Source organism: Chelonia mydas, chromosome 2 (assembly GCF_015237465.2).
Source record: "Chelonia mydas isolate rCheMyd1 chromosome 2, rCheMyd1.pri.v2, whole genome shotgun sequence".
In the NCBI taxonomy this organism is placed as follows: Eukaryota; Metazoa; Chordata; order Testudines; family Cheloniidae; genus Chelonia; species Chelonia mydas.
This window is the reverse complement of record NC_057850.1, coordinates 220,116,081-220,132,691: the sequence shown is the minus strand read 5'-3', so window position 1 is coordinate 220,132,691 and position 16,611 is coordinate 220,116,081. Positions and strand designations below refer to the sequence as shown.

General features: G+C 37.2%; 1 protein-coding gene across 19 annotated transcripts in view; it reads left to right on the top strand.

Moving 5' to 3' along the window:
• The window catches only part of ADAM22 (ADAM metallopeptidase domain 22), a 210,642-nt gene that overhangs the window by 157,392 nt on the left and 36,639 nt on the right, over positions 1-16,611 (top strand). For 12 of the 19 annotated variants that reach the window (XR_006289054.1, XM_043541248.1, XM_043541253.1 and 9 more), the window contains exons 22-28: positions 129-245; positions 784-952; positions 1,848-1,956; positions 4,063-4,153; positions 5,732-5,749; positions 11,914-12,108; positions 16,430-16,530. Coding sequence is in view for 18 of the 19 variants with exons in the window: in XM_043541248.1 (XP_043397183.1) it covers positions 129-245; positions 784-952; positions 1,848-1,956; positions 4,063-4,153; positions 5,732-5,749; positions 11,914-12,108; positions 16,430-16,530 (800 nt within the window). In the remaining variant the exon portion in view is untranslated. The remainder of the gene's footprint in view (positions 1-128; positions 246-783; positions 953-1,847; positions 1,957-4,062; positions 4,154-5,731; positions 5,750-11,913; positions 12,109-16,429; positions 16,531-16,611) is intronic. The other 7 variants (XM_043541246.1, XM_043541251.1, XM_043541254.1 and 4 more) reach the window with 2 other exon arrangements.

The window sequence follows — 16,611 nt, the reverse complement described above, 5'->3', positions numbered from 1 at the left end:
ATTCTGATGGGCTGTGTACCAGTTACGAGCACATGTGAAAAAACAAAAGACTTTTTTTTTATATAAGTGTAAACTATTTTTATTGGATTCTTTTTCTGAGTGAATGTCTACTTAACCCCTCAAAACAGGGATGTGCTATGTGGTTATCTTCTGTGTTCCAATATCTCTAATGTCCCAAGACTTGGAGAACTTGATGGTGAAATCACATCTTCAGTCATACAGCTGGGGAAATCCTACAACTGCAGGTAATTCTTAAAACCCTATAAAACAGAACAGAGATGATATTGCCCTCCAAATTCCTCTGCTATGGAAATGTCAGCAAACTCCTTCCTAAGTGAGAAGCAACTGCTGTCATTAAAAACAAAACAAAAACTGATGTAAATTGAACTTCAGTCTGACCCCTGCCAGTGCTCCTTCCAGATTTGGATTGAGGCACATTATAATGCCATTTTGGGGAAGCTTGCCTTGCTGCTTCCTGCGTTTATTCTATGGCTAAATAGAGAATATCAGCCTCCAGAAGTTATGTATGTTTAATCTGAGTATTTTAAAGGGTTTTTTTGGGCAGCATGTCTACGGTAGAAATATAGTATCTTTGTTTTTTATTAGGGCCGCTGACAAAAAAGCCCATATCGTCCCCAATATTTTTTATGGATTCTGCCTAGTTTCTGCACATTAAAACGACACAAATAAAAATGAATGTGCCACCCAAGAATCCAGTGTATTGAACAGTCTTATGTCGAAAGCAGTGCACAAATTTATTGTGGCTCTTTGTTTGTTTTGTAGTGGTGGACATGTTAAGCTAGATGAAGAGACAGACCTAGGCTACGTTGAGGATGGAACACCATGTGGCCCAGAGATGATGTGTTTTGAGCGCAGATGTCTCCCCACTGATTCCTTCAACTTCAGCATCTGCCCAGGCACTACAGATGACAAAATTTGTTCAGGACATGGAGTATGTTTTCATGTTTTTTAGTCTTGACTTTCACATTTCTGCTGCCTTTATTGAATGCTTCCAAGTTTATGCATTTATGTTACAAGGTAAATAATTTTTATTAAAGTAACCTGAATTGTTACAAGTTAATACAAGTTAATTTTCTAGATACGCTTTTAAAGATTGTGTGTCAATTATAAAGGTGGTGAGTACATCAGAGTCAAGGCAGTCTGAGCTATCTATTACAGTCAGTGTACATACTATTATTACAAAAGTTATATAAATTACTTCATTTTCATCACTTCTTCCAACTTGCTTCATCTTTCCTCATATGAATTTAAAGGACTTAATACCATGCTCTGGGAAACTTTAAAATATATAGGTCCAGTTTCGATTGTCTGTCATATTCTGGACCCTTTGTATTGCACAAAAGGTCCATAAAACAGCTGGATCTTATCAGATGAGAATTCCCCCAGAGTGGGGAGTTCTTGGCCAGTTCACAGCTACTGTATTTGGTTCCTGTGCTGGGCTAGAGACGGGAGTTGCTGGAGTGCCCTGAGTTCTGGCTATTCCAAGATGGCATAGAGTCCCTTGGTCCCTGTCATAGTTTAAAGCGATCCCCAGACTGCTCAAACCTGCCCTGCCCCAAGGGAGCCATAACATACTCCTTGATAGCTCCTATTTCTACTGTGCTGAAACTCAGTTTTTGATGTGAAATTATCAATTTAATCTATTTTAAAAGAAAACTGAAATCTGAGGGGCACAGTCTCCCAAAATGAAACAACAAAAATATTGTACCGAACTTTGCAGGCAATTTTTTACCAGTTCCACACATCTCTACCTAACTCATATTCTAAATAATGGAGAAAAAATTTCATTTTGTGATTTTTATTCTGGGTTACGCTTTGAACTGCAGGTTTGCAGCAATGAAATCAAGTGTGTCTGTGATCGATTCTGGGTAGGAGATGACTGCAGCACCGCTTACAAAGATGCTTCAATTTTTGATAAAGAAATGGCAGGCAAAGGTGTGTAATGCATATATTTGTGGTAATACTTTAATAAATGACAAATTGTAGAGGCTAGTCTTTGGTTTGGGGGAAGGTCCAGCAAGCAAAGCTAGATCAGCTACTCCTTCACTTAGCATATAGCAATATCCTAGACCAGTGCTTCTCAAGCTATCTGATGTGGGGGACCGGCAATTTTTTTTTCCAATGTGTGCGCAGACTGGCAGCCGATGGCTCGCGGACCAGCACCGGTCCGCGGACCACCACTTTGAGTAGCACTGTCCTAGATAGCCTGATCTCTTTCTTTAAAAAAACAAAGCAAAACAAATGGTCTAAAAATGGCTCAATCCTACAACTGGATCTGCAAAACTTGACTGCTGTAGAATTCATAAGAGTGCCATGTGGGTTCTAGAAGTGAATCCAGGTGCATCTTGCTTGCCTCACTCATGTGAATGAACCTATTAAAATAAACGGAATTATTCCTGGTTAAGATTAGCAGAATTTTACCAGTACCCGCACCCCCTCCCCCCCTATTATCAGATAAAAGAGGCAGCACTGCTTATATTTTTGTCTTATTCTCCAGGGCCAAATGTTCAAAACATGGCCTCTGGTTGCATACATGCACATCATATAAACATATAGTATCTGTGCATAACATGTGCACACGTGACAGAATGTACACTTTCAGATTTAATAAGTGATTTATGTAAACACATTTTTTATTTCATCTCTGAGCTTGTCTACATAAGACAGTTATATTGGTAAAAGCTGAAATGTGAATTTAAACCTTTATATCTCCACCAGTATAACTGCCCAGGTGGATACTCTTATTCTGAAAGAAGAATGACTTTTTCAGTGTAGCTTAAACCCCTTCCTAAGCAACATAAACTACACTGAAAAAGGCATTCTTGCTTGAGAATGAGAGTGTCCCAAGGAGAATTATAGTAGTCTGACTATACCAGTGTAATTATACTGGTATAACTGGTAAAACTTTCCCATGTAAACAAGCCCTCTGTCAAGGGTAACAGTCAGATAGATATTTTGTCTACAAATATTCCTTTGTATAGTGAAAGTCTGTTTTTTTTATGTATTTATATTTTAAGTATTATATAAATAATGAAAATAATGTATGACATCATATAATAAGTATGATTAAATCTCATGTAGGATTCCCTTCAGCTTTTAAAGTAAACTTATCATTTGCCTCTATCAAAAGACACTCTCCCTTCACACCCCACTTTTTATTTGTTCATTGAGAGATCACTTAATGTAGATTTCATTGTACATATTTACAGCATATTTATAAGCACTACTTATAAATAACTGAAGAAATATGCATATGGGACAACTTTTATATCTTTATATGGCACTTGGAGGTTTGTATTTGGACATCACCTTTTGGAAAGGGAAGCACTGAGCTCGATGATCATAATGAGAAACAGAAAGTCTTAATCTCTGAACTGAGAACAAGAAATCTTCTATACCAAATAAAGAGAGCCTCAACGTATTGTATAAATGTTATACAGAGTATCAACATGTCTGTATTTTTAATTTAAGTTGAACATTTTAAAATGAGTTTCTAAGTCTTTTTGTCCTCTTGTCCTGCCCCTCCAATACAGATATAAAGATATTTTATCTTATTACAGATCCTATTTCATTATATGAGATACCCCCTATTTAAATTTAGAAAGCTAAGAATGTTCAGCCCATTGAATGATCAAATTTGACTGAACATTCGTGTTTTAATCACAGAATTAATGTTCTTATACTTTCACACAGACTCATACATATGGTTCCATAGACATTGCAGGTGTTTCTAGTGGCTTTGTATTATTTTTTAATTGAATTTTTTTTATGATTAATTTACTCCCAGAAGTTATAACATGATTTGGAAATCAATTAATTCAATTCATTTTCTTTTACATGGTCAAAATTCAATGGCTTCTAATTTTAAAAGTCCCTTGTTAAACATATTAATGCTATTTACAGGACTCTAGCACTGTTTTAAATTATTCAGCACAGATCTAGTTGCTCAAACAAATCTCTAGAACAGTGCTTTAACTGCTTTGTATATTTTTATTTTTAAATTTCTGTATATTTTGTTTTTTGTCTTTCACTTTTCCCCAGGTGTTGTTAGTACAAATATAATAGTAGGGGCTATTGCTGGCACCATTTTAGTGTTGGCTCTCGTTTTAGGAATAACTGGATGGGGTTACAAGTAAGTATAATGTGCAATTTTTAATAAATTTGAAAATACGTATATATGTTCAGTGGATAGCTGTTTACAATATGAAGTAATAAAGCAAGAATATTGAAAAATTATACAAATTTAGGGTGCCTGATCAAATAGAAACTGAATGATCTCTATTAATGGTCAAGGGAATTTAGAAAGATAACCCCTGTGTAAGCAAAGCATTTAAGGACAAGCTTACGTTTAAGGACATGCTTAATTCCCATTAACTTAATACCAAATGTGAGCTTGTGCTTAAGTGGTTTGTTGAATGGGGATGGGATTGAAGCACACGATTAAGTTTCAGATTCTCAGCTGATATCCAGTTTATATTATCTGAGGATCTGGCCCTAAGTGTTTTGTTGAATCAGGGCCAAAATGGCCACGTCCATTTCTTTCAGTATTAATGTTCTTTTTTTTCAGTTTTGTTTCTGTGCTGAAGTTCTTCTGTAAACAAAACATTTTAGTGTTTTTGCAGATATTAAGTTAAGATTTAATGCATCTGCTTTTAGAAAAAAGTCAGCAGCATTTGGATTTAAATGGAATGGCTACAACCCCCTTTATGTGGAATATTGACAAAGGAAACCAAGCTCGACTATTCAAATACCATTACTTGGATAATACCGAAATGATTCAGAATATTGGGCCAGTGCTGTTCCTAGTTATACTGTATAGTCCCACTGTTTGCCAGAAGCTGGGAATGAGCGACAGCGGATGGATCACTTGATGATTACCTGTTCTGTTCATTCCCTCTGGGGCACCTGGCACTGGCCACTGTTGGAAGACCGGTTACTGGGCTAGATGGACCTTTGGTCTGACCCAGTAGGGCCATTCTTATGTTCTTATGATGCCACTATGATTAAATACTTGACTTAAGTATTTGGAATGCCCTATATCTAAATGCAAGAACATGCCAGGAGGTTATGCCCTTTCTTGGATGAGAACCTGGCTACAATGAACATACTCCAGCTATTTTTATAATTTCAGGTCCCTGTGCCATGTAAATTAGGGGAGTTGAGAGCTGCTCTTGTACAGTGCAAGGAGAAAGGCGTGCATAGAATACTATGAGGATTAGGTTAATAAAAGGACAGCTTTAAGCCACTTTTGCATTACCACCCACTGATTTTGGCAGTACCAGAAGATCTGAATCCCTCTTTGAAATACAGCTTCAAAACTTAATGCATGTTTTGGGGTATGATTAGGCAGTAATTTAGTGAATTTTCCTAGTAATACAGAAATATGTATTGAAAAACAGAACTAAGGTTTCCAAATGTTCCCAGACTTAATAAGCATGTTTCAGATACTGATAAAACATTGCACTGCATATCCTAGAGATGCTAACAGTCCAATCTGAATATAAACCTACAGATTTGTTTTGAACTAATACATTTGTTCTCTTTTCCAAAAGTGATTTATTTAGGAATCATCAAGAATCAAAATTTCACTTTGGCCTACATTGCTTTTATATTTACTTGTTGTTTATGCTGTTGAATACAGCCACATTCTCCCTAATATATACACATTGGTAATTCATTCTTATTTCTTTCTCTTCTTTTCTATGGAAAGAAACTATCGGAGACAGAGGTATGTGATAAAAGTAAAGTGAATACATCCCTTAGGAAGGCTTTAAATGATGATTATTTCTGTCTTTTTCCATTTTTGTGATGATGTGAATTTTGTGGCGAGCACCTATGGATAATGAATTGTCATATTTCAATGTTTCCTTAAATCAGTGGTTTTCAACCTGTGGTCTGCAGGTCCTAGGGGTCAAAAGACTTTGTCGAAAATTTCCAAAGAGCTCCGCACCTCCATTTGAAAATGTTAGGGGTCTGCAAATGAAAAAAGATCAGAAACCACTGCCTTAAATTATCTTATGATTTTATAAAGGAGTACTTACCTGAAATATTTGAAAATGCTGTGAACACTTAAAACACAATGGCTAAAATCCTGGCCCCATTGAGGTCAATGGCACAACACCCATTGACTTAAGTGGGGCCAGTATTTCATCCAATAAGAACAGGAAAATATAGAAAAAAATAATTAAAGATAAAAGTAGAGCAAAAACCAAATATGCTTTTAGAGATTAAAATGTTCTTGAGGTCCAAGAGGAGTGAGCAGTAATGTGAACCTGATGTACATTAAATTATCCAAACCAAATTCATTCCTGTAGTTATACCTTTAAATTAAATACATTTTAGTTAAATTAAATTCATAGATAAATTTGAAGAAAATAATTTCAATGACAGAGATAGATGTTAAAGTCCATGTTGCTGTTACAACTCAAATAGTCTCATATATATCCTGCAAGTTTATATTTGAGTTATGTTTTATATACAACCTGGAACTCAGGATAATGCACTTCAGAACAAGGAGGATCCATAAAATTGGATTTAGATAAAAATGGGTTAATATGTATAAGAATATAGCAAGATGAGAATACAGTTCCAGGACTAGTTCACACGGATATAAAGAAGGAGCAACTCTATTGAAGTCATTGGAGTTACACCAGTGTAAAACTAGTATGAGTTCAGAATCAGCAGTGAGGATGTATGAGCCAGTTTGGAAAAATGTGACACAATCTGCTCCACTGTCTAAACCAAATGCTGATCTGTTCAAAGATTCACATTGATTCAGATAAGCAATGTAAAACTAATTGAATCACTCTTCCCACGAACCAAGGTCCAGCTGTTGATTCCAGGAAGAACCCACTCCGTCCCCCAAACTGTGCTTCCTTGAACCTACCCTGCTACCCTCCTATCCCTAACTGCAAGGGCCTGATCCTGCACTCGTTCAAATCAAAGGCCAAACTCAAATAGGATTCAGTGTGGAAGATCAGACCCAAAGAGAGAGTTGCTCACTGATTATTCTTCTGCCTTCCCCCACCAACCAGTCCCCTCCTGTTTAATGCAGTTATTACACTGTCTTGGTCCAAGATACTGCTATATCGGCTGCTGCCACCTGCTGAACTTGCACTCCATGCCCTCTACCTTTGTATTACTCTCTCTCTCTCTCTCTCTCTCTCTCACTTAGAATGCTTGGTGTGTAGCAGCAAGGTCCTGCCAAATGCAGATTTGTTTAGGCTATGTCTACACTACAGTCTATGTTGGCATAACTTACGTTGCTCAGGGGTGTGAAAAAAACCACTCCTCTGAGCAACATAAGTTACACCGACGTATGCACTAGTGTGCACAGTGCTATGTCAGTGGGAGAGCTTCTGCCGCTGACAGAGCTTCTGTCACTTGCAGAGGTAGTTTTATTATGCCGATAGGAGCGTTCTCTCCCATTGCCATAGAGCGTCTTCACTAGACACGCTGCAGCGGCGCAGCTGTATCGGTACAGCAGAGGGATGATGGAAGACTGGTGTGTGGGAGTCTCTTATCATAAGAACATAAGAAAGACCATACTGGGTCAGACCAGTGGTCCATCTAGCCCAGTATCCTGTCTCTGAAAGTGACCAGTGCCAGATGCTTCAAGCACATGAAGGTTTAGGAACATGTGGAGCATAGCATTGCATCCCTGACCATCTTGGCTAAGAGCCATTAATGAACCTATTCTTCATGAACTTAGCTATTTCTTTTTTGAACCCAGTTATACTTTTGGCCTTCACAACATCCCCGGCATAAGTTCCACAGGTTGACTGTGCATTGCATGAAGTACGTCCTTATTTTTGTTTTAAACCTGCCACCTATTAATTTCATCAGATGAACCCTCATTCTTCCATTATGTGAAGGGGTAAATAATACTTACTTTCTCCACACCATTCACGAGTTTAGGGATCTCTATCATATCCCTTAGTCATCTCTTTTCTAAGATGAACAGTCACAGTCTTCTTAATCTCTCTGCATATGGAAGCTGTTCCATACCCCTAATCATTTGCCCTTCTCTGCACCTCTTCCATTCTAATATTTCTTTTTTGAAACGCAGTATTCAAGGTGAGGGCATATCAGTGATTTGTACATCATCATTACAATATTTTCTGTTTTATTATCTTTCCCTTTTCTAATGGTTCCTAGTATTCTGTTAGCTTTTACAATTGCTGCTGCACATTGAGTGGATGTTTTCAGAGAACTTTCAACAATGATTCCAAGATCTCTCTTGAGTGGTAACAGCTAATTTAGACTCAATGTATGTGTGGTTGGGATAATGTTCCCAATGTGCATTACTTTGCATTTATCAACACTGAATTTTATCAGCCATTTTGGTGCCCAAACAGTTTTGTGAGATCCCTTTGTAACTCTTCGCAGTCTGCTTTGGACTTAACTATCTTGAGTAATTTTGTATCATCTGCAAATTTTGCTACCTCACTGTTCGCCCCCTTTCACAGATCATTTATGAGTATGTTGAACAGCACAGATCCCAGTACAGCTCCTTGAGGGACCATGCTATTTACCTCTCTCTATTATGAAACCTGATCATTTATTCCTACCCTTGTTTCTAATCTTTTAACCAGTTACTGATTCATGCAAGGAACTTTCCTCTTATCCCACGACTGCTTACTTTGCTTCAGAGCCTTTGGTGAGGGACCCTGTCAATGGCTTTCTGGAAGTCCAATTTTGCTATATTGACCCTTGTCCACATGCTTGTTGACTCCCTCAGAGAATTCTAATAGACTGTTGAGGCATGATTTCCCTGTACAAAAGCCATGTTGACTCTTTCCCTACATATCTGTTATGTGCAGAATGAGTTGGCCTTAAAGCCATTTGATTGGAGATACAACTACATTGGCAGAGGATAGGGCAACTTAAATCTTGAAAATATCAAAGAAACCCAGCCTATACCAGTGCAAAATTAGCATGAGAGGATTGAGAGAATCTAAAATATCAATTTTAATATATTCTTGGTGAACTTGTAGGTTCCATCATCCAAGAAGTTTATTAAGTGAGATGGAAAGCTATAAATGTGGACACACATTCTGTGTGCAGTTTCCATTCCAAGGTTCAGGATGGAAACTAGTATAGGCGAAGACTTTTTGGAAATGATGAAACAGCCAGTGATGCCTAGCAACCAAACCTCATTAATGTAGGAAGAGGAAATCCTATAGTCTGATATCTGAAGAAATAGTTATGAAAATATATAAGCAAGGATTCAGTAGATGAAAAAAATACAAAAGGGTCGACTGGAAAGCCCTCATTGGAATTAGTTAGTGTTAGCTCTTAATCCAAAATGAAAACAAATCATCAGTCTGCATGCCAGTGTTACATAAGGATTACTATTTGATGGAGCAAAGCAACAGAAACAAGTCAAATGTAAAAAACTGAAAGGAGTAAAATGTCAATGGTTCTATCGACTGAGATAGCCTGAAATGCACAAAGATATGGAAAAAAACATTAGTTTGATCAAAGAGTGACAATTTGTTAAGTAGTAGACTGCAGAACCATTAAACTCTATAGCGATACCCACAAATCACAATAAGTTTGCCTCTGAAATATTCCTGGGGTGTATGAAGATTGAGACTACAAGTGAGACTCAGTATGGAATTAAAGGAACCAAAAAGATTGCTGTCTGTGAGCCTTTTGGCGTATGATTATATATTTTAAACATATAAGGAGCTTTTGAAATTTAAATCTGGAAGTGAAGGAAATCTTAACAGAGTCAAGTTCTGTAGGAGGACACAGTCTATATTTCTGAAAACTGAAGTGAAAGTGAAAGTCAGCCTTCTGGTTAATGAGCATTTTTATTAATGGTGACAAACAGAAACAAACACCTTGGGAAGTTTTGTACATTTTCAGATATAGTGAATATATATATATTGAACTGGGCATCTTCTGCTAATGATTAAAGGAACAGACAAGTTATCCATTTGAATTAGGGAGACATTTTTGACCTGCGAGAATTATCTGCAAAGGACAGTGATAACCCATGGTTATAAGTTCACTATCAGAGGAAAAGTGGGATCGGTTGTTCATAAATTGGAACTTTTTCCTCAAATCATGGCTAAAAGGATGAGTGGGATGTGATTATATATTTTGATAAATTGGTGTGCTTCAGAAACAGGAATATTTTAATCTCTTTGCAAATAATTTGCTTCTAATTGCAAACATTGAAAAGGTTCAGAGTCCTGTGGCACCTTATAGACTAACAGACGAATTGGAGCATAAGCTTTCGTGAGTGAATATGATACATGCATCTGACGAAGTGGGTATTCACCCACGCAGGCTTATGCTCCAATACGTCTGTTAGTCTATAAGGTGCCACAGGATTCTTAGCCGCTTTTCCAGATCCAGACTAACACGGCTGCCCCTCTGATAATTGAAAAGGTTGTTTAATCAGAACAGAAACAAGTCTTGGATGAATGACAGAAGGAACACAGAACAGAAGGCATGATCTAAAAGGGTGAAAAGATTATATAATAAACCCTATAATACTTCTGGGCTAGCAGCTTGTCTTTGTCTTTCCTGTCACTCTTCTTCTTCAAGCAATCTCATGAGTAATATTTACTCAGAGACTGATTGTTGACAAAATGGAAAAGAATTAAAAGTTAAAATTTAAGCCTAAAGGGAACACCCTAGTAATGATTTACATTTGAAGTGAGGTGCTCAGATGAATATTTCAAGATAGTGACTTTACTATACGGCAGCCAAGTAACACTGTACTTAAAAAAACCTCAGCCTGCACACAGGAGCTCAGAAAAAAATAAGTTCTGATGCTGTAGTCCAAAATTCCCCTTGTGTAAACTTCCGACACAGTGAACTGTAAAGCTGCAGCAGCTCCACAGGATAACTCGAAACTAGGAGCTGTCATTCAAGCAAGCAGATGATGAAATCCTTCAAACCAGTACCTTTAGCAAAGTGGAAGTCAGTGCAAATTAAAGGAAGTCAGCATCATGTTGTCATCTGTCTTTCAGAGGGAAAAAAATGTGCATTTTAAACCCACTTGGAGATCCAGGAGTAAATCCTACTAAAACTGAGTTGCCATAGTTAATTCTCTGTCTGACCAAACAACCTAATCCCTTTCACAAGCACTACATTTGCTTTAAAAATACAATTCTGGACTTGCAGTTTATGCTTCTAGAGTGCTAGAGGGCTTTAAAGTGAACCTTGTTTGAGATGAAGGTCAAGATTTTCAAACAGCGATTTTGGGTGTCCTTATTGGAGACACCTTAAAGAGGCCTGATTTTCAGAGAATGAGTATGCAGACTGATTGGCAGTTTCACCAGCTAGGGAATGGAAATAAAGCTCCAAGCCCTTTTAAGACTCTTTCTTTGGGGTTTGTTCATTCATTTGGTTCAAACACAAAAACCAAAGCGACTGAAAAACACTGAGCATTAATTCCCCAGAAGCTTTCCCTGCGTTAACCAGCCAGGAAGGGAGAACACACAACCCTTTCCCTTAGCGCCCTTTTGACCCAGCTTCTACTTCCTTTTAGTCTCTGCCCTGAAGAGCCATATGCCCAGTTGCTGACTATCCTTTGTAGGCTGCAGCACCTGTACCTAGGCCTCTTGAAGACATCCGAAATTGATTATCCAAAACCTGAGGCATCCAAAACTAACTCGTGACTTTTGAAAATCTCAGCCAGATTTTTTCAGTTAAAAGGCAGGTTTCTCTGAGTTAAACCTCTGACCTTGCATTTCTGAATTCTCAAAAATATGAAGGACTTCTCTTTCAAGTCTGAGGTGTTTATTAATATTCTTATTGTGTGTGGTATAACAGTTTCCTCCTGTAGAGTGTTATCTCTTCCTCTTTCTCCTAAACTAATATTTATGTGTGCATGTCTTGTTTTCTAACTTTAAAATGTTTATTATGCTTTAGACAAATACCACAGGGAGATTATGTAAAAAAGCCTGGAGAGGCCGACTCTTTTTATAGCGACATGCCTCCTGGAGTCAGCACAAATTCAGCATCTAGTTCTAAGAAGAGGTCTGCTTTTCTGTCGCATTTTCAGATTTCTACCTGTTCCATCACCCATTATTCCATTAGTCAGAACATTTCATTGTTTTGCAGCAGGTTTGAGTCCTTCTTCTTTCTTTGTGGAATGTTAAAAATGGCATCTTTTATTCTTTGATTACTGATTTTTTTTCACCCCTACATAAAGTGCCCCAAACTGTTGATTATTAAAAATCAAAGCAGAATAAGTATAATTTACATTGCTGTCCAAGGTTTGTATAATCTAATTTTCAGCATCTCTCTCTGCTTGGAAATTGCTTTCCAAGAGGACTATAGTGTTCTTGGAGGGTTCAAAAACAAAACAATAAATAAAAAATCCTATGAATTTTATATCATGTTCAAGTAATCAAAGAAAAGAGATACTGTCATGTTTCAATAAGAGTTATAAAAATAAACTAGTTAATATGAATGTTATTTTTGTATCCTTATTTGTAAATGTCATTGGTAACTCCTTGTAGTTGTAGTCGACTTAGACGTAGTGAAAAATATTTTTATTCTTGCTGACTTGCAGAAATGAGTGTGGTGCTCACAGTTTATTTAAACGTTATTTCTAGACTAATATACTAAACTTTCAATCAAGTAAAAAGAAAAGGAGGACTTGTGGTGCCTTAGAGACTAACCAATTTATTTGAGCATAAGCCCTTGTGAGCTACAGCTCACTTCATCAGATGCATCTCACGAAAGCTTATGCTCAAATAAATTGGTTAGTCTCTAAGGTGCCACAAGTCCTCCTTTTTTTTTTGCGAATACAGACTAACACGGCTGCTACTCTGAAACCTTTGAATCAAGTGTTAATCTAGGACTTGATCTTGCAAACACTGGTACCTTGTGCTGACTATTCTGAGTAGTCCCTCAGAGCAGTAGATTGTACCATTGTTAAGTACTAATCCAAAAAGATACATTATTCATTTGTTTAGAGTTTGCTAATATGTTGTGGCGCCAATAGCTTAGGAAAGACATCAACATCATTTTAAAATGACAAGTTCATTGCAAAATGTTCACAGTACATTAGTGGTTGATAAACTCACCATGCTCTGCCATCATTTTGCAATCAGATACTTTAATTATGAAACTCCTTTTTAACTGGCACTTCAAAATGATTTACAAGGAGCAGTGTGTAATAGGAATGCAGTCCTTCTCATAGGAGAACTGAATTTTTTTTTAAACTTCCTATTTCTTCTCCCTTTGAGTAATTTATAAATGAGCAATTGATAAAATTCACTCAATTTTTAGCCCATTTAAAGTTGCTGAACATAGCAAGTATGTGAAACTGTATATACTATATAGGCCTCACATTCCATTTCCTTGAAAGTATCCCATTTAAATCCATGACTAAGACAAATGTATCCTTCAAGGGAACAGTACTTGAGATGTAATTAACTAAGCACACTCCCCTTTTTGGCTAAAAGCTTTTATATTTGTGGGGGGATAAATAATTTACTTCCAGGGAGTGAAAGTTAATCTTAAAATGATGCAACGTCTTCAGCTGCAAAATCGTTTCTCGGTCTAACCAAATCCTGGGAAAGCAAGATTCCATAGGTCTTGTATTCAGCAGTGGAGCAGGTTTGCATTCCGGTTATGAAAAAATGGTTTAACTTTTTTAACTGAACATTATGTAACTCTTCTCTTCATTATATGCCTTTGTTTCGTCTCATACTTCCATTTCTTTCATGTTGCTTTCACTTGTTTAGTATTTACTGTACAATGCTAAGGTCTGTTTATGCCAGAGAAATTGAATGTTGCTACTTCAACAGTTCAGGTACTGTTGCACCACTGTTGAGCAAGTTTGGGTAATGCCTCTTTCATACTACGGCAGGACTAATGTGGACAGAAAACAAGGCATTGAAACGATCCCAGTGTTAACTGATCCTTTCAGTTCAGTCCCCATGATGTTACACCCACCTATCAGGCAAATTGCCTTCAGGACACTCTGTCCACAGATACCCACATCTCTGGGCAGACCAAAGAGCAGCCGAGGCTTTACTCATTTGGTCTCATTGATGCTGGAAAACACTATGAATGGTTAGTTGAAGAGAATTCAGCATGTCATTAAAATATTAACAACTAACTTTATAATAACACTCCAGTATAAAACAGTGAACTCGAAGCACAGTAAAAAGTGGGGGCCACCCGTCGCACCTGTAAAAGAAACTAGTAGGAGAAAAATTATCCAAGAATGTATCAGTTTTAAGATATTTAATCCTGGAAATATGCTTGAATCAATAAATATTGGTGTGATAAATAAATAAATTAAATACCTTAGGGTGACCTGTGAGTGACCCGAGCTCCTGGGAACTACCTAAGCAGTCTCCATCAGATTCTTGCCCTCCAAAGGAGAAAAGAGGTGGAAGAACATTAGTATATTCAGATATACAGTTAAAATATACAAATACACTTGAGCTTCTCCCAAGTAAATAAACAAACAATCTCTGTTTTACCTTGCCATGAGTCTCCAGGTACTACTTGTCTACTTCCATCCCCTCTTGTAGACCTAACAATCATCCTGGTTGCCACCGCCACATGTGTCAAAGGAGGTGGGAAGCAGAACTAGCTGTGCTGCAGGGAGTCTTCTATAAGGGTCTTCTCCCTGTAGATACTGGCCCTCAGCAAACACGTATCTGGATCGTAGAGGAAAACATGAGAAGAAAGAAATACATTAGTTCATCATATAGGTTCTGAGTATATGGACCCCACTTTGCCATGACTTTGGCCTGCAAGTGCATACTGCAATCTCCAGCTCACAAAAAGAATAAGATATCCGTGTTAGGGCTGTCAAGTGATTAAAAAAATAATCACGATTAATCATGCGATTAATCACAGTGTTAAATAATAATAGAATACCATTTATTTAAATATTTTAGATGTTTTCTACATTTTCAAATACATTGAATTCATTTGTAACACAGAATACAAAGTGTACAGTGCTCGCTTTATATTTATTTTTTATTACAAGTATTTGCATAAAATAAATCATATTTTTCAAGTCACCTAATATAAGTACTGTATTGCAAACTCTTTATCATGAAAATTGAACTTACAAATGTAGATTTATTTACAAAAAACCCTGCATTCAAAAATGAAACGATGTAAAATTTTAGTGCCTGCAAGTCCACTCAGTCCTACTTCTTGTTCAGCCAATCGCCCAGACAAACAAACTTATTTACATTTGCAGGAGATAATGCTGCCTGCTTCTTGTTTACAATATCACCTGAAAGTGAGAGCATATGAATGTTTAGTATATGTGGCATGTAAATACCTTGCAATGCCGGCTACAAAAGTGCAATGCAAATGCCAGTTCTCACTTTCCGGTGACATTGTAAATAACAGGGCAGCATTATCTCCTGTAAATGTAAACAAACTTGTTTGTCTGAGCGATTGGCTGAACAAGAATTAGGACTGAGTGGACTTGTAGGCTCTGAAGTTTTACATTGCACTCAAAAACAAAACAGTTATGTAACAAAAAAAATCTACATTTGTAGGTTGCACTTTTAGGACAAAGAAATTACACTACAGCACTTGTATGAGGTGAATTGAAAAATACTATTTTTTGTTTATCATTTTTACAGTGCAAACATTTGTAATCAAAAATAATATACACTTTGTATTCTCTGCTGTTATTGAAATCAATATATTTGAAAAAGTAGAAAAACATCCAAAATATTTAATAAATTTCAATTGGTATTTTATTGTTTAACAGTGTAATTAAAACTGCGATTTAACTTTATAATCGAGATTAATTTTTTTTTAGTTAATCGCACGAGTTAACTGTGATCAATCGATAGCCCTAACCCATGCCCATTTATTCAGCTGAGAATGAGCTCTTTAGCTCCTAGAGCACCCCCACCTAGGTCCGTTGGTGCTCATCATGATGATCCTGGGCTTCCAGGGCTAGAGGTAGGAGAAGAAATGTAATGGGGAATCTTCCCAGCCACCTTCCATCATCATGTTTCCCTCCAGTTGTGTGAGGCCTTAGCATGCATTCCTCAGTCAGGATGGAATCAATGATTGGGGAATGGGGGAAGGGCATGCTACAGCTAGGAACAGATAGATAGCTAGAAAGATGCCTTAGGAAGCTTGCAGTGCACTGGGATAGCAACAGTTGGATGAAGTGCTATGAGTGGTCACCCTGAAAAGGGATCAGTTTACAGAACCCAGGCTAGTGAATGTGGACACACTGAACCACTGCAGGAATGGCCAGTACTAGCAAAACTTAGCTGCAGTGCTTTACCATAAAACAGTGCACTCTGTTGGTGCAGACAGACCTTTGGGCTTTGTTTTGTGACCCAACCCTGGAACTGTGAATGTTTCTAACTCATCAAACCAATATATAATTATTAGAAGGTAACTTAACAACAGTCACAGATGAGCCTTCCTATTCCAGGTCAAATGGATTATCTCATTCATGGAGTGAAAGGATCCCAGACACAAAGCATATTTCAGACATCTGTGAAAATGGGAGACCTAGAAGTAACTCATGGCAAGGTAAGGGAGAACTTTTATGCTGATTACAGAAAGAACCCATGTGGATGTCACTACCAATATGCTGACAATTTAATTGTTCTA